General features: G+C 35.3%; 2 protein-coding genes, 1 long non-coding RNA gene and 1 pseudogene across 3 annotated transcripts; 2 read left to right on the top strand and 2 right to left on the bottom strand.

The window, feature by feature from the left end:
* Positions 1 to 689: 689 nt before the first annotated feature.
* LOC100800046 (protein PIN-LIKES 1-like) lies at positions 690 to 11,850 on the bottom strand (annotated as a pseudogene).
* LOC100800571 (protein unc-13 homolog) lies at positions 984 to 5,528 on the top strand. The gene is made up of 5 exons (XM_003535400.5): positions 984 to 1,660; positions 2,293 to 3,174; positions 3,265 to 3,720; positions 3,844 to 4,030; positions 4,145 to 5,528. The coding sequence occupies exons 1-5, from the start codon at positions 1,103 to 1,105 to the stop codon at positions 5,116 to 5,118; spliced, it is 3,057 nt and encodes a 1,018-aa protein (XP_003535448.1). The 5' UTR covers positions 984 to 1,102; the 3' UTR covers positions 5,119 to 5,528.
* On the top strand, positions 11,178 to 13,341 carry LOC121172894 (uncharacterized). Its single transcript, XR_005886674.1, has 3 exons — positions 11,178 to 11,414; positions 12,767 to 12,868; positions 12,992 to 13,341. It is a non-coding gene; the product is annotated as an uncharacterized lncRNA (long non-coding RNA).
* LOC100809659 (protein PIN-LIKES 3) lies at positions 12,272 to 17,481 on the bottom strand. The gene is made up of 11 exons (XM_006589243.3): positions 17,352 to 17,481; positions 16,983 to 17,246; positions 15,907 to 15,986; positions 15,669 to 15,793; positions 14,831 to 14,952; positions 14,542 to 14,724; positions 14,160 to 14,252; positions 13,660 to 13,760; positions 13,051 to 13,103; positions 12,752 to 12,937; positions 12,272 to 12,638 (listed from the first exon to the last, which is right to left on the bottom strand). Exons 2-11 carry the CDS (start codon positions 17,115 to 17,117, stop codon positions 12,514 to 12,516), a joined length of 1,203 nt encoding a protein of 400 aa, XP_006589306.1. The 5' UTR covers positions 17,118 to 17,246; positions 17,352 to 17,481; the 3' UTR covers positions 12,272 to 12,513.
* Between the last annotated feature and the right edge of the window lie 935 nt (positions 17,482 to 18,416).

Below are 18,416 nucleotides of genomic sequence, written 5' to 3'. Positions count from 1 at the left end.
TATATATAAATATAATTATTAATTTGCCTATAGATATTTTTTATGATTTGACCATTTGACCTGATGAGATTGGCGGCTGGCGTGTCAATTTTTGTGTCCTGATTAGTTGCGCACTAGCTGTTTGACAAAATTTCTGAATTCCCTTTCCCTACGAATTTCGCCCTTAATATTGATCAACAAATAATTTTCTTGTTAATTTTTTTAAAATAATTTTTATTAAAAATATCAAGTTATCATGAGATTTAAATAGAAAATTGTTAGTACAATAATTTATTTGAATTGATTATATGCTCCTAAATTATAAGTTAAATAATACATGATAAATTTAGTTTTGATTCTTCCTTAAATGGTGAAAAAGGCTTGAGTTCCTTCCTAAAATTTGGTTTGTGAGAAAAAAAAGAGACGAAAATGTGGTTAGGGGTGGACATGAATTGGTTCAGATTGAGTGACATTTTCTATTTATTTGAATCCATCTATTTAATCGATTTGATTTGAATAGAATTTTTTTAGTTTGAATCTCCAACGTGAAATAAACTGATCCAACTATCCAACTATGATTAGATTGTTCGAATCAGGTGATGAAATTTATTATTAAAATAATAAAATTAATCTTTTTTAAGGAAATTGATTGTGAAGTGTTGTACATTAAGCAAGGATGTGTCGAACGAGTAAAGCTAAGAGCTGATAGCTGAGATACTTAAACTTTGCCTTAACTACAAAACAGACAACAAGAGGCCATTAGATATTTGCTTGACTTCTCTACAGAAAGAAAGAAACAAATTAAAAAGACAACACAAAAACCCACTTTCCCTCCGAGAAAAAAGCACTAAAAATAGCAAGGGAAGACACGTACACCACAGCATGTCGCTTTCTTCGCTAATGACAACGTTGGCAAACCCATAACCATAATCTTTGATCTCTCTGCATGAAACAGAAACTGCTGTCACATTAACTAACAACACCTCAACAACATGCAACAACGCCACCATCACCTCTCTCCCTTCCTTTTAACCCTAAAAACAACATGCACTTCTCTCCTCACCCTCTCTCAACGTAAGTCATATTACTATTCTGACCCCCATCACCACCCTGACCCGTCGGCATGGGTCATCACACCCGCCGCGAGTCCTACCCCTCCGCCACCTCCTCCCGCCTGGACTATAACCTTCTCAGCCAGCGCCGCCTCGATGCCGCCTCCACGGTCTCGCTCTCGTGGCCATTCGGGAAGCTCGACGGCCTCGACGCCGACCACGTCAGGGAGACTGCCTACGAGATATTCTTCACGTCGTGCAGGTCCTCCCCCGGCTTCGGGGGCCGCCACGCCCTCACGTTTTATTCGAACCACGAGAACAATAATGGTGGCGGCGGCGAGGGAGGGAAGCAGAACCAGGTGGTGACGAAGCCGATGAGCAGGGTGAAGAAGATGTTGGGGTTGAAGATGTTGAAGAGGAGTCCTTCCAGGAGAATGGCCACCACTGGTGGCTCCTCCACGCCCTCCTCTCCCGTCGGTGCGCCCGGCATCCCGGTGTCTCACACCGTGCCGCCGTTTAGGCCGCGGCGGCCCATGACCGCGGCGGAGATCATGAGGCAGCAGATGAGGGTCACGGAGCATGATGATAATAGGTTAAGGAAAACCCTCTTGAGGACCCTCGTTGGCCAAGTATGTCTTCCATTTTAATTACTTTCTGTTTTTATTTTCATTACAAGCACCTAGATAACATTCATCATTTCATTTTCCTTTCATAAACGTAATCCTATTTTGGGAGAAATTATTGTACCATCTAGAACCACCATGGGCTCATAGTCTTAGTCATCCATCTTTAGTAAGTATCCACAGTTCTGATCAATCTTAACCTGATAGGTACTCGAATTTTTTCAATTTACCAAAAGGAGATAATAAAACTTTGATTAAATGTCACCTAGAAATTAATCGGAACTATAGATACATGATGGTCCCAAACCATGAGATAATTTCTAGCTCCCATTTTGCAGTATATAGGGTGGGAGGAAGAGAGAGATAGAAAGAAAAAGGAAAAAGAAGAGAGGAAGTTGCATATGTGATGGAAAAGGAAGGGAGAAATAAAAATAAAGTTAGGTAAAAAAAGGAAATGAAAGTAAGTTTATTGTATTTTAAATAGTCCAACTTCGAACTAATCACTTGTGTACTCCTATCCTATGTTTGTTTATGCAAACTTGAGTCTAGCAATACATGTGTTTATTGATGTATAGAATTATGTGGTAACTATACATTGCTATTGGTCTAAATATTTGTAATTGTTTATTGGATTTCAGATGGGAAGGCGAGCAGAAACTATTATCCTCCCCTTGGAACTGATACGCCACCTAAAGCCCTCAGAATTCAGTGATTCCCATGAGTACCACGTGTGGCAAAAGCGACAACTAAAAGTCCTTGAAGCAGGGCTCCTCCTCTACCCATCAATCCCTCTAGAAAAGACCAACACATTTGCCACGCGCCTCAGGGACATCATATATAGTGGGGAGTCCAAACCTATTGACACCGGCAAAAACGCAGACACAATTAGAAGCCTTTGCAATTCTGTGGTTTCCTTGTCATGGAGAAGCCACAATGGCACTCCCACTGATGTTTGCCACTGGGCTGATGGATTCCCTTTCAACGTTCACCTCTACACATCTCTTCTTCAATCAATTTTTGATGTCAGGGATGAAACACTAGTGCTAGATGAGGTTGACGAGCTACTTGAGCTGATAAAGAAAACATGGTCTACACTGGGAATCACCTTGCCAATTCACAATGCGTGCTTCACTTGGGTTCTGTTTAAGCAATATGTTAGCACCGGCCAGATAGAACCTGACCTTCTTTGTGCCTCACATGCCATGTTGAATGAGGTGGAAATCGATGCTAAGAGAGTAAAAGATTCTTTGTATGTTAAGATGCTGTCATCAGTGCTGAGCTCAATGCAGGGTTGGGCAGAGAAGAGGTTGCTTAATTACCATGACTATTTCCAAAGAGGGAATGCCGGTCAAATCGAAAACCTTCTTCCTGTGTTGCTGACAGTCTCAAAAATTTTAGATGAAGATCTGACACTCACAGACGGAGAAAGGGGAGAGCAAGGAGGCATAACCGTAGTGGATTCATCAAGTGACCGAGTTGATAGTTATATTCGTTCTTCGATGAAAAATGCATTTGATAAGGTTTGAAATATAACCTATCTTTAGCTTGAGTATTATAAACTAGTCAAGTCTTGTAATAATGTTATTTCTTTCTCTTTTTTTCGGGTGTAGGTATTGGAGACAGTGAATGCCAATTCTGCTGAATTTGAAAGAAGGAAAGAATTGAGTGAAGTTCTTCTCCAACTGGCTCAGGAGACTGAAGCCTTGATAATGAAGGAAAGACATCATTTTAGTCCAATTCTAAAGAAATGGCATTCAACAGCAGGTGCAGTTGCGGCAATGGTGCTGCATACATGCTTTGGTAAAATGCTGAAGCAGTACGTAAGTGAAGTGACTTCACTGACAACTGAGTCAGTTCAGGTGTTGCAGAAGGCTGGAAAGCTAGAAAAGGTAATGGTCCAAGTGATGGTTGAAGACTCTAGTGAGTGTGAGGATGGTGGCAAAAACGTAATTAGAGAGATGGCTCCCTATGATGTTGATTCAGTCATATTGAGTCTTCTGGGAAAATGGATAGATGAATCATTGCACAAAGGCAAACAGTGTTTGCAGAGGGCAAAAGAAACTGAAGTAAGTTTTGCCTTTATGATCTTTATTCCTTTGTTCATATTGGAAGGACACAAGAAATTTATTGCATATTTTGTTATTCATCATAGAATATTGTTTATAACTTTTTCAATTTTGTTATTTCAGACATGGAATCCAAAGTCCAAATCAGAGTCACATGCACAATCAGCTGCGGAGCTAATGAAATTGGCCGCGATAACTGTGGAAGAATTCTTCCAAGTTCCAATAGTCATTACAGAAGATTTAGTTCAAGATCTGGCTGATGGATTGGAAAACCTCTTCCAGGACTACATGAAGTTTGTTGCTTCATGTGGTAAGTAGTGTGAAACTGTGAATTCATAATATGACTGATAATTGCCACAGTAGAGTAGCAAAGTTTGTATCATATGGTTCTGTTTTAACTTCCACTTACTCTACCCTCTTTCAGGTTCAAAACAAAGTTACATTCCCATGCTTCCCCCACTTACCAGATGCAACAGTGATTCAAGATTCACGAAGCTGTGGAAGAGAGCTGCTCCATGCAATGCTGGTTTTGATGCTCATATACAACACATTAATGGAAGGCACGAAGGTCATAATCCTCGGCCATCAACTAGCCGTGGAACTCAACGCCTCTACGTTCGTCTCAACACCTTGCACTATCTTCTTACACAAATTCATTCTCTTGAGAAAACACTCTCTATGAACTCCGGAGTTGTTCCTTCAAACCGCCTTCGATTTGCAAGCAACCGCAAGAGTTGTTGTTCATACTTTGAAACAGTGAACTTGTCCCTTCTAGGAGCCTGCCAACACGTCTCAGAAGTTGCTGCATACCGTCTTATATTTCATGACTCAGGCTCTGTGTTGTATGATAGCCTCTATGCTGGTGGTGTGGGTAGAGGTCAGATAAGAGCTGCATTGAGAATCCTCAAGCAGAACCTCACACTAATGACTACAACTCTCACAGATAGAGCTCAACCATTGGCATTGAAGGAAGTGATGAAGGCCTCATATGATATATTCCTTATGGTTTTGCTTGCTGGAGGAAGCTCACGGGTGTTTCACCGGTATGACCATGAGATCATCCGAGAGGACTTCAAGAATTTGAAGAGAGTTTTCAGCAACAGTGTGGAAGGGTTGATAGCAGAGAATGTGGTGGATGGAGAGGCTGCAGTGGTGGAGGGAGTGATTGCATTGATGGGCCAAAGTAGTGAACAATTGATAGAAGATTTCAGCATTATGAGCTGTGAGTCAAGTGGGATAGGTTTGATGAGTAATGGACACACGTTGCCAATGCCTCCTACTACAGGAAAGTGGCACAGATCAGACCCCAACACAATATTGAGGGTGTTGTGCTATAGAAATGACCACGCAGCAAATCTGTTCTTGAAGAGAACATTCCAGTTAGCAAAGAGAAGATAATGACTGATTAACAGAAAGGAGATATATTGATAAAGTTGAAGGGTCAGAGAATCCAAACTGGCAATGCATTTTTTGATATTTTTTCTGCATTCTAAAACTTATGGTGTACTATGGGGAGGGACCGGGTTGGGGAGGGGGAGGGAGCAGATTTGTATTTGGAAGCATATACGCTTTGAAATGGAGAGAAGAAAAAAAAAAGCAGTCACGAGGGCAATGTTTGTTTGCATCATCGATGAAAAGATGAAAACAAAATTTGACTAAACTGACGTAATCTTCAGTAATATGTTTATTTCCAAATTATCCAGTATGTTAATCTTTACAGTTGAACTGGATAAATGCTATTTAAGGACATAATTGTTTCACATTATATGAACATGGATAAAAAGGAGGAATGCATGGAACGATTTCAATTTATTCATTATATTACAGATGACTGAAGTATTTTGCTACAAACTGAAGCAGGAATTTATTCTACCTTGCACTAACACTAATTTGACCAGAATAATCTGTAACCCGTAACATGCAGTTCTTTAACAGTAAGATATCATGAGGTAAAGGAAATGAATACATTTATAGGACAAGCCACATGAATAATGAGGACCATAGTGTAAGAGAAAATGAGTTACAGGCATAAGTTGCTAGCATAACAATCGAGCATTCTGTTTGCCCGGCTCCAAATAATTGAGTAATTGTACCTGGCAGAGTAAAAAATAAAGTAAAATACAAGTAAAGTGCAAAATATAAAGAGTTCTAACCGTGATGGAAACTAAAAGAGAAGATCACTGGGTGCATACTATATTAGAGATTTTGGTTATGTTGCATAACATAAAGAAATATGCCATATGTTTATCAAAACAATTTAATTTTGAGTTAAATATGCTATTGGTCCTTAAACTTTTTTTGAATTTCACCTTTAGTCCATAAAAGAATTGACCGATTTTAGTCTCTATACTTTTCCTTTGTTAGCATTTTTAGTCCGTGTCATTGTCATCGTCAAGTATCATTGTAACGATGATACTTGGTGGAAGTGACTAAAAACAATGATGAATAGTAGTTTAGGGACTAAGATTGATAAAGAGAATTTGTTAAAGGGCTCAAAAGTGAATTTTATAAAAAGTTGAGAGACCAAGACTGTTCAAAAAATTGTTGAGGAACTAAATGTAAATGTCATGAAAAAAATGAGACTAATCAAAATAGTGGATGACATAGCAACTAAAGTGGCTGCCAACATGGATGTCATGTCATCACTTAATGTTGATACTTGATTATAAGTACCAAAAAAGCATAGGAACTAAGATCGGTCAATTCTTTGTTCAAGGACTAAAAGTAAAATTCGAAAAAAAATCAAGAACCAAGATATGTGTTGTCATTTAAAGACATTGACACCTCATATATTCAAATTTATTAAATGATGTAACCATACTTAATTATGTGCATTTGTACAACTTTTGATGTAAACTTTTATATGTGTATAAAAGTAATATGCTATATGAAACGTTGAATCATTGACGCCCTACCTAGTAGTATTAAGGGTGTCTCTTTGTTCTACTAAATTTTGCTACCAAAAAAATGGAAATGGTGAATTGTCGCAATCATCTTAATCAACTTACTTGTTGCAGGTGGAAGGACGTATTGAAGCAATAAAACAAACTGGTATAAGGGATCGTGATGGATAATGCCAAAATGGATTGCACCTTTTACAATGACCACACCTAAAATTGGTAAGGCAATGTATCTAATCACAGTGATCCCCATAAGAAGTGAAAATTTCATTCCTGACCGTTTTAACCCTGAATAAAGTTAACCCAGGTAATTTGTTAGTAAAACCTTGTTCATTTTCAGAAATAAAAGACCATGTTTGTTATTACCATTCAGAAGATTTGCTCCAAGTAGCAAAGTCATTGCTGGAATGGATGCCTCCCTGCAAAATGAATGTCACACAAACGTGTTTTACTAGTCAATAATAATAACTATTATAATATTAATAATTCATTTTCTTGATTTCTTACTACTTTGTCAGCATACATTTTTGCTTCCATAGTATTATCATTCCATGGTTAGCAAGACAAGGCAACTTACCCCAGCATGGATGCAGAGTCTTCAACCACACTTAAAGGAGCATTATCGCCAACAAACATCTTTCGGAATGGAGGAACTACACCAATTATCAGACCAAGAATCTACCATTGCAAAAAGACAAACGTTGTCAATAAATAAGGTGGTTTCTGGTATGTATCCTAATTACAAGGTTAAAGATCCTGGAATTCGAGGACCAGGGGAACCTCCTATACCAAAAGGCTGAGTATTATTTCTGCATAATCCCAATTACAAGCATTACTCTGTATATATATAGGAGTCATTGCTCACTAACAGAAAAGATACTAGAATATTCTTTATAACAGAAATCCTAACAGAATGCTAGTGCTAGAGGGAGTGGTGGCAGACAACATGTCCCCCTAGCCCCACTCAGCCTAATTACTAATAACAGTCCTAATTATTTGTAGTCAGCTAAGTATTTTGGTGCTGTTATAATCCTCTTGGGTCTGCTCATGTTGTTTGCCTGCAGTGGTGCTTGCTGTGGTGCCTTCCTCAAATCAGTTTCAGTAAAAAATGCCTTTTAACATTCAAGTGAAATTAAGAAAAGAAATCCCCCCTTCCTCGCTTACCTATGCCTTTTCAACATGAATTTTAATTTTGCTAATGTGACTTGTGGAGTTAATGTGTTATTCAAAACATTGTATAATGTTGACATATTAAATGAAGTCTAACATGCCTTATGATGGATGATTCTGTTGGCGCTAAAAGTGTATAGGCAAAATTACAAATTTGGATTCCTTATTTGTCTCAGAATTTGATTTTGGTCCCCCTATAAGTTTTTTGCAATCCCGTTATTTCAGTTCCCAACCCTGAACTACTTGCCAACGTTGACCGTCATGTGTCGTGCTTTTATTGGATCTTGACCATCATATGTCGTAATTTTATTGGAGGTTGACGTTAATTAGGTGCATGAAAATAATGTCCCATAAACACGCGACACGTGGCGGTCAACGTCCAATAAAAGTGCGACACGTGGGGTCAACGCAGTCAATTTCGGGATTGGGGACTGATAACAAGATTGCAAAAAACTGAGAGACTAAATTTGTGAATTAAATTATAGGGGGACCAAAATTACAAATTTGAGACAAATAGGAAGATCAAATTTACAATTTTGCCAAATTTTTACACGCCAACAGATTTCCCCCCGGTTTGAATTAGTATAATACTACAATTCTAAATATGGTAGTTTTTATTATTCATCACATAGAACAATGGAGGGGGAAAAAGGAACAAGAAGGAAATTAAGAGAACAGCTGGTGTACCGATCCAATAGTTGCAGGTGATAATATGACCTTCAGATTGAGTTTATCTACTAATGTTCTTATTCTTTTTGATACCTGTAATAACTATGGGAAAGTGTAAGAACCTTTACCTGATGCAGTAGAAAATATCTTACAGGCAACATATGCTGGCATCATGTGGCATGTGCATGTCAAATTGCAATTCAACATAATTTTTTTGGTTGCTTTACCCAATTAGATAAAATAGTTTGCTGATCAAATATTGCCTCAGGCATTGGCCATTCTCATTTATCCATAGAGATCAAAAGAAAAGAACTTGGTATTTCAGCAGATTAGAAGACTAGAATCTTGTACTGATATGTGAAAGGTGAACAAAGGAGAGGTATTCACAAAATTGTGTTGAACAATAACATTATTGGTGAAAGTGCAAATGAGACAATCATACTTGAAGCACAAGTGAACATAATGCATCCATATTTGCAAATATGTTACAACACAGACTGACCTTAGCTCTTCCACCAGGCAGCGTAGTCACATGATCATTGGTCTCTGAGAGAACCTCTGAAGCAACCACTGGTACAGTTGAATGGCTTTCGAGATCTGTTTCTATTGCTGACACTGGACCTACTGTGGAATCATCAACTTTGTTCGTAAAATTTTGCTAGAATATATGTGGATAATGTTGTACGCAAAAGTCCAAAAGTAGATGTTTCCTATATGGTAAACCAAAATTAGAAAATGTAAAATCTTATTTCAAAACTGACAAGTTTCTGGTATGATGAACCTAGTCAATTACAAATGTGCTAAGTTAGTTTGTCTTACTGCCAAGGACAGATGCATATGCCATCCCTTTTTCATTACAAACATCCACAGCTCCAAAAGGACTACTGCATTCTTTACATACTGCTGGAACATGATAAGAGGCAAACTGCCTAGATTTCCTGTTTGCATCGAATCTAAAATAGTGAGAAAATGAAATTTCTGGGTGTCAAGACTGTATGCAATATCCCTTAAGCTGTGACTGTGATATATCTTTAAAATAAAATATTGACTGTGAACATTCATTGGCTTGATCTGATTTATTAAAATTACTATTTAAAATCTGTGATTGAACTACCTGCAGCACAACACCCCAACACAAGGCCTTGCATTTCAGAAGGTGCTTTAATTATTTTCAGAAACAACCATCCTAGTGCTGCCCCAATGATATATGTGAGAAGAACATTCAATGGCATGAACCACCTTCATAGTTCATGAAAGTGTCTCAGCTACACCAATTAATGAAAGAAAGAGATGGAAAATAAAGTAAGAGTTAACATTGAAAATGTAACAGAATGGCAAGAAGACAACATACACCAGAAGCAGGCTCCCAAATGTTATAGTTTTAGTCAGGGAGCTGCAAACAAGAGCCGGAAGGAAGACAAAGTATACTATCTGTACATAAACAAGAAAAAGTCATTGAGTTATTTGTGAATCACCAATCAAGTAAAAAGAGCCTTGTAAGGACGGAGGTACTAATAAATTGGAAAGAGAGAACACAAATACCCACAAGCACAAAATTGCATGCATTAATTACAAAGATTAAATATTAACCTTCCGTTTTAATTGCCATTCTATACTAATCACTAGTGAAACATTAAATATTTTCTTCCAACTTAATTAACTATTTATCACGGAGTAAGAAAATAAAAGAAGTATAAATGAGAAAGGGTGTTATTAATATTTTATTAGGAAATTGCATAATAAATTTTATAAAATTCAAATATTAATTATACTTCTTAATTTCTATGTCAAAACCTTAAACATCAAATAAAATGATATTGATGGAGTATGATTTAAGAAGAGAGCTAGCAACACACACTCTCATTCGGTATTAATTCTACTACCTTTGGTTCTTAATATAAAGTCCAACTTGAAAACCATAATTTAGTATTTTTATAAGACTAGATGGATAATGTTTCAAGTCATCTTTTAGAAAACTAGTTCGGTTCCTAAAATAAATAGTCATTTTTCATTTAGCATTTTGGATCAAAGATATTCCTGTTTTAGGCCTATTCAAATATTTATATACCAATTTGTGCTTTGCTTAAATTTTCTTTTTCTTCCAGTGTTTCTTCGGGCAATTGCTTCCTACACCTTGAAACTTACTTCCTCTACCTTTTTAAGCTTCTAGAAAGATTAATCTGGAATATAAAACTACATTCTGAATTAGCCTTTTCAGAATATAAATTTTTAGCGTAGGCTAATTCAGAATGTAATTTTACATTCTAGATTAGGTGCAGGACAGGAAGCAATTATGAGGTGCAAAGAGCAACTACGGTTTCTTTAATGTTATGGATTCATATCTTGAGGGCCAAACACCAAAGTGCAGTTCAATTAGCATGGACACGTTGGTCTTGACGTGCCCCATCCCGAAAGCTACACCGTGTCATCGAATAGCTACAGGGAGAAGTAAATTCTCAACAAAATACCACCAAGTCATTGGTCATATTATTGGACTGCTTACACAAAATTTCAGATTTAAATTTTGAATGAGAAAAAAAAATTATTAAAAATGATTAGGTTTTTCAATTTAAATTAATCAAGGAAAGTCTAGAATGCAAATATTTCGTATTAATACCAACACTAGAAAAAACAACAAAATTCGTGGTAAGGGCAATAATAAGACAAAAAAAAAACAAAAAAACTCGTGATAAGGGTACCCACCGTCACTCGATTCAGTCTCACACGGTTTGGTTTCTCACGCCAGTTACCAATTCAAACCCACAGAAAGAAAGTTCACTAACCCAACAACACAAGCGTAAAATTTTCATTTAAGCACAGACAGAGAAACAAACATAATTTTCCAGCAACAAAATTACCACATTCTTCCGCACCATGAAACGAAGAACTCCGGAAATTTGCTCCAAAAGGGGAGAGGGGTTTCCAAAGCGGTTGCTTTTCTGGTGCCGAAGCAGAGTGAGTTTCTCCTAAACCACTAGCAATAGTCCAAATTTGCTTTTGATAGAGAAATAAAAAGTGACCAGGTTTACTGCATTTTTTTCCCCGGAAACATCTAAGAAATACAAATACTTCTGCAAACGTTACGGTTGCATATGCATGAGAATTCATTCGTAGACTAGAGTACTAGAATCCCAAGACAGGGACACATGGATCGCAATTTTTTTGAGACCCAACTGGATTACATTACATACAATACACCAAATTTATGGAGAGAGAGAGAGAGAGAGAGAGAGAGACGTATACATTACATTTACATGCCTGTAATAGTATGTGGCACTGCAGTGGCTTTAACTGGACGCTGGACATACATGTCACAACTTAGCATAGTGGAGTAGTTACTATTTGTATCTCTCTTTTTGCTTAAATACTTCTTTTTCCAAATTTTTTTTAAAAAATATTCAAACTATCCTTGCCTCTTTTTCCCTCCCGCATGACTCTTTTTATCAGTATTAGGAAACGAGTTTTACAGTAATTCAGCTCCTAATTTGACTCCAGAGTGATACTTTTTCCTTCAATAATTTTGAACTAAGAACAATCAGAGAGTAAATCATGAACTACAACCTCTTTGCAATACCATTATGGCATCAGAACAACAAGAATAAACACAAGCAAAATAATAGAGGAATATTCACAACAAAGTTAATTGATCATATACATTTGTTTTTCTTGGTTAGGAGCTCTTTGCTTTTCAAATAAAAAAGACAATCCTTATTATATGATCTAAAGCAAGGTCCAAGATAGAGGTATAAAAGATAATGGTACCAGATAAGATTTAATGGTCAAATTTTATTCATCTCATTTTCTCATAAAAAGGCTTTCTCAATAAATATATCCCATATATATAGAATGGAGATCAAATTAAAACAAGAATAACTCCTCATATAATTACTTCGCTCAATAATTATTATACTAGAGTTGATTGAAGTATTTTGCTACAAACTGAAGCAGGGACTTATTCTACCTTCCACTAACACTAATTTACTAGAATAATTTGTAATCTGCAACATGCAGTTCTTTGACAGTAAGACATCATGAGGTAAAAAAGTGAATACACTTATAGGACAAGCCACATGAAAAAGGTGGACCATAGTGTAAGAGAGAATGAGGCACAGACATAAGTTGCTAGCATAACAATTGAGCACTCTGTTTCACCAGCTCCAAATAATTGAGTAATTGTACCTGCCAGAGTCATAAATAATGTACAACTTTTTTACATGTAAACTTTTGTATGTGTATAGAAGTAACATACTATATGAAACGGTGAATTCTCGCAATCATCTTAATAAACTTACTTATGCTTATTGCAGGCGGAAGGGCGTATTGAAGGAGTAAAATAAACTGGTATAATGGATCATGGTGGATAAGGCCAAAATGAATTGCACCTTTTACAATGCCCACACCTAAAATTGGTAAAGCAATGTATCTAACCACAATGATTCCCACAACAAGTGAAAGCTTCATTCCTGACCGTTTTAACCCTGAACAAAGTTGAGTCAGTGTTAATTTGTTAGTAATATTTTGTTCATTTTCAGAATTATTGACGCAAAGACGCCCAAGATGAAGAACATTAAAAGATCATGTTAGTTATTACCATCCAGAAGATTTGCCCCAACCAACAAAGTGATTGCCGGAATAGATGCGTCCCTGCAAAATGATTGTAATATGAAACGCGTTTTACTAGTGAATAATAATCTCCTAAAAAGAAAAAAAAAAGTAAATAATAATCTATAACTATTAAAATAGATAGGGATATCCCAGTTTTGTATCCACTTTTTATTAGAAACTTTTACCCTTCATTTTCATTAAGTAATTATTATATTTCTCTAGATTTCGTTTTCCCCATACCATTTAACTCCCTCCCTTTCTTCCTATACAAAATTAACTGCACACTCTCACTTTTTTTTTTTTTACCTCCATCATCTTTCTCTTTTATTTTATTTTTATTTATAAAGAAATGTACAGAGGTGCGAAGTGCCTTACATCTCCTAATAATGATAACAAAAATTCGTTTTCTTGATTACTTACGCGAATGAAATTTGATCATGACAAAGTAAGTAGTTACTTGCCAGTTCTCAGCACATATTTTTGCTTCTATAGTATATTATGATTCTAATATTGGTAAATCAATCAAATAAAGCAACCTGTAAGAATCTGATACCCACATTATGCCATGGTTAGCAAGACAAGGAAACTTACTTACCCTAGCATGGATGCAGAGTCTTCAATCACACGTAAAGGAGCATCATCTCCAACAAACATCTTTTGGAACGGAGGAACTACACCAATTATTAGACCAAGAATCTACATTTGCAAAGTGACAAACGTTGTCAATAAATAAGGTGATTTCTGTAAACGTTATCGTTTCAGAAAAGAAATTCTTCCTGGTTCACCTCCTTCCACTTTTCCACTTCCATAACTATGCTTGTGAGTTGTGACTTGTGACTAAGCTTGTAGTGGGGTGACAATTGTAGATCAATATGAATTTAAGTCGACTCCGTTAAACTTCATGATACAAATTTTAATTGTGCTGATGCATTATTTATAACATATTAACTAGTTTGTTATGTTAACATGCCTTATGATTGATGATGTTTTCCTAGTTTGCATTACATCAGCAACTCAAAATATAATAGTTTTTATGATTCATCATATAGAAAATGGGGGAGAACAAGAATGAAATTAAGAGAATAAGCGGCATACCGAACCAATTGTTGCAGGTGCTAATAGAACCTTTAGATTGAGCTTTTGTACTAATGTTTTTAATGGATTCGTAGTCTGCTTTTGTTTTGGTTCCTGTAAAACAATTGGAAAGTGTAAGAACTTTAACTGTGCTGTAGAAATATCTGAAAGGCAACATGTGGCATGTCAAATTGCATTTCAATATAAATATTGCCTTAGCCATTGGCCATTGAGCAATATTCACAAAATTGTGTGAGACATCATTGGTGAAAGAGTGCAAACGAGACCATCATACTTGAAGTACAAGTGCACATAATGTATCCACATTTCCAAATATATTAGGACACAGACTCATCCTATCTCTTCCACCAGGCAATGCACATTCACTTCCAAATTGACTCACATGATCATTGGTCTGTGAGAGATCCTCTGCAGTAACCACTGGTCTAGTTGAATAGTTTTCAAGATCTGTTTCTATTGCTGCTGGACCTACTGTGGAATCATCAACCTTGTTCACATTAAAAATCCGGCATGAATATACGCGGATAATGTTGTACACGAAAGTCCAAATGTAGATGTGTCCTACCTGGTAAACCAAAATTAGAAATTGGAAAATCTCAATTCAAAGCTGTCAAGTTTTCTGTATGATGAACCTAGTCAATTTACTAATGTGCTAGGTTAGATTGTCTTACTGCCATGGACAAAGAGGCATATGCCATCCCTTTCTTGTTACAAACATCCACTGCTCCAAAAGGACTACTGCTTTCTTTACAGACTGCTGGAACTATGATAAGAGGCAAATTGCCTAGATTTCCTGTTTTCATCAAATCTAAAATAGTGAGAAAATAAATTATCCAAGTGTCAAGAGGGTGTGTGAGACTTCATGGGTAGCTTAGTTGGTAATACACGCTGAGTTTGTAGGAAAGGATCTAGATTCGATCTCCACAAAATACACTCTTGGGAGGGGTGAGGAACCTTAAGTATGACTAAATCCCAAATCAAGTGATTATCTTCTTGTTAATAAAAAAAAGAGAATATGTGATATCCCTTGTGTTGTGACTATGATATATTCTAAAAAAAATTAGGCTAAAATATCTTTTTCATCCTCATAAATATGGAAATGTTCAGAATACATCCTTGCAACTCCATTGTTTGTGTCCTTACAAAATTGAAATTTGTTGTTTTTTTTGCTCAGGATAAGATTCAGACATCCGAACTTACGTGTATGATTTTTTACATTAATTATATGCACAACCGATGTAAAAATGTCACATTTACATCAATTATATATATAATCGATATAAAAAATCATCATTGTAAGTTTGGATTTACCTAAACCTATGTCCAGACCAAAAAAATACATTTAATTTTGTGAGAATGAAAAACGTATTAAAAATTTTGTAGGGATGAATTTCGAACATTTGTATATTTATGAGGACGAAAAACATATTTTATTCAAATAATTATTAACTAAACCTTGGCTTGATCTAATTTATTAAAATAACAATTTGAAATCTTTAAGTGAATTACCTGCAGCACAACATCCCAACACAAGGCCTTGCATATCAGGAGGTGCTTTAGTTATTTTCATAAACAACCATCCTAGTGTTGTTCCAATGATAAATGTGAGAAGAATATTCAATGGCATGAACCACCTTCGAAATTCATAGAAGCATCACAGCTAAACCAATTAATGAAAGAAAGAGATGGAACATAAATGTAAGGGTTAAAATTGAAAATGAAGCAGAGTGGCAAGAAAACAACATACACCGCAACCAGGCTCTTAAATGTTGTAGTTTTAGCCAGGATGCTGCAAACAAGAGCCGGAGTGAATACAAAGTATACTATCTGTAAAAAATAAAAATAAAAGTAATTTAGTTGTGACTTGTGAGTCACCAAACAATGTCCCTCTCTCCTATTACACTTTGTACGGGCAGGACAAGATAAGAATGAAGCTAAAACATTTTTGTTAATTAAATTATACTGTTGTAATATACTGCAAATATGAATGAAAAAAGGCTTGAGCAAATGATTGGATTCTATTAAATATGATGGTAAGAAAATAGAGCAAATTACACTAATAACACCTTCTGAGAATTTTTTCCGGGTTGTATGTGATACCCTTCCTTTTTCTATTATACGCTAATCCCCTTAATTATTTGAAAAAAAAAACACTAAATTGTGTACTACTACAAGGTAGGTCGTTGTAAACTTTGAAAATTAAGGGATTATATGCCATCTCAAAAAACATAAAGAGTATAGAAAGTTATTAGTCTGTTTTAACTTGGAACAGAGTATCCTTAAATTTTCAGTAAGTAACATCTCAAAAAACATAATATTAACATTTAGTTAATAACACTTAAATTCAGTTAAAGTGATCAGTGATATTGATTCCACCAGTTGTATATATATTTTAAACCCCAACTATGAGGAAAATATTAAGGGAAAAACTATTTATGACAAATTGAATTCAACTGCTATAACAATAGCACAAGACAAGATATTATTAAATCCAGGATTATCTCTTATAGGTTACTTTTGATGCTTTTCGTGTCTTCCCTTTATGTCAAAGACGAAAACATAGAAATTGTGGAGTTGGGGACATTGTGTCCCGGCATGCATGATTTTCTTCCTGCCTTTAGTATTCAAGAGCAAAAGGGAGGAAAAAGGTTAAGAGACAACTATGCACGTAATTAACAAAATCACAAAACATTTTCAACAGCAGCAATGAAACACTAAGAATAAATTGGTAATTAGCTTTGCAGAATAAAAAGTATCAAACCAAAAAACATAGATTATATACCAAATAGAAAGGGAAAAAGAAAAGGAGACAATCAAACGTACTGTATTCAAGTGCTTCCTAGCACTCTCCCTCAGTATATTAAAGCGGTGCAGAGCAAGAAATGTGCCAACAGCAGTAATGAGGAGCACCTTAAGAACTGGCATTAATGCAGTTACGAAGAGCTTCCACAACTCCATTGTTTGTGTCTTCTTGCTTTACACTATATGGTAGAACTTGGAATAATATTCGTATTACGAGGGTCTCCAATTTATAGCTTTATGTGAATCAAAACTCTTGATGTGTGACACAAATTAAACATCATGATTCTGTAAAGAAGATTTTGCATGGTATGTGAAAATCATGTTGCAAATAATATCTTTAAAATATATTCTAAAAACTCCGGCAGCATAAGAACAGTGATATTATGGCACCTGTTGTTAATAAATTCGAAGAAAGCAGAGACCCCCACAAACTAATACATGTGCATGCACTAATTTAACACCTATCAACTTTTTCTTTGTTCCAATTCAAACTGTCACCACTGGTGAATAAATACCAGATAGAAGGGGAATATTGTTGAAAACTTTTGGAGAGGGAGTTAATAAGTAACATTTCGGTTTCATTTTGAGTTAGCATGTTATTGTATAAATTTTATGAAAAAAATTAATTGATATTTTTAATTGAATTTTTTTCTCTCTATCGAATAAAATTTGAAGTTGAGACCTTACAATAAAGTATATGTATTTTATATTGTCATTAAATGAGAATCATTTATAAGATAAATTTATTGATTTTTATAATATTTGCATTAAAAGTTATATCATTTCTATGACTGATAATATAAAATATTTATATTGAAAATATATATCTATTAACTATTTTAAGAAAATATCAAACTTGTATATCTTTTTATTTTCTTATTGATCCATTAATTTAAATTTTATTCTCCAACACTTTTTTCACTAGTTCAACTGGCTTGAATTCTTTGTCTTTAATATTGACTAAGCTTGGACTTTAAGTTTGAGTTTAAGAATAAATACATATTAATTAACTATCAAGTATTTTTTTTGGTGGCCATGCTCAGTTTTTAGTCTTTCATTTTTTTATTAATCTATTTTTTTCTTATTTAGGCCTTATCTTTTTTTTTCTTAAACTCTTATATTATATTTTAAAAAAATTGTAAGTTAATTATATCCAAAAGTACAAGAAAATAAATTAAGGATTTAATAGTCTTTTAACTGATTTATTTCTTAAAAAAAATCTTAACACTTGCATTGTAGTACGCCTTTTTATTTGCTGTTAATTACATCTTCGACTCGATGGAGTTTATTCTTGAACAGTCGAACGTGGAAGACAAAAGCATGGGTCTATATTAATAGCCACTATTTTTAAATGTTCAATCACCGTAGATTTAAGGACAAAATGATCCGTCCAACTTAGCCGCATGCATGTTTCATCTTTTGCATTTTTGTTATTTATTTGTTTAAGATTACAAA

The sequence above is a fragment of the Glycine max genome, chromosome 10 (genome assembly GCF_000004515.6).
Source record: "Glycine max cultivar Williams 82 chromosome 10, Glycine_max_v4.0, whole genome shotgun sequence".
NCBI lineage: Eukaryota > Viridiplantae > Streptophyta > Magnoliopsida > Fabales > Fabaceae > Glycine > Glycine max.
The sequence above is the reverse complement of the archived record's forward strand: the minus strand, read 5'-3'. Positions and strand labels throughout refer to the sequence as shown.

Excerpts from the sequence above, each read along its gene's own strand:
- LOC100800571 (XM_003535400.5), top strand. The coding sequence starts at position 1,103 with ATGGGTCATCACACCCGCCGCGAGTCCTACCCCTCCGCCACCTCCTCC. Across the intron at positions 1,661-2,292 it reads TGAGGACCCTCGTTGGCCAA|ATGGGAAGGCGAGCAGAAAC; the intron begins GTATGTCTTCCA and ends ATTGGATTTCAG. Across the intron at positions 4,031-4,144 it reads GAAGTTTGTTGCTTCATGTG|GTTCAAAACAAAGTTACATT; the intron begins GTAAGTAGTGTG and ends ACCCTCTTTCAG.
- LOC100809659 (XM_006589243.3), bottom strand. The coding sequence starts at position 17,117 with ATGGAGTTGTGGAAGCTCTTCGTAACTGCATTAATGCCAGTTCTTAAG. Across the intron at positions 15,794-15,906 it reads TTTAAGAGCCTGGTTGCGGT|GTGGTTCATGCCATTGAATA; the intron begins GTATGTTGTTTT and ends TGAATTTCGAAG. Across the intron at positions 12,938-13,050 it reads TGGGGCAAATCTTCTGGATG|GGTTAAAACGGTCAGGAATG; the intron begins GTAATAACTAAC and ends AACTTTGTTCAG.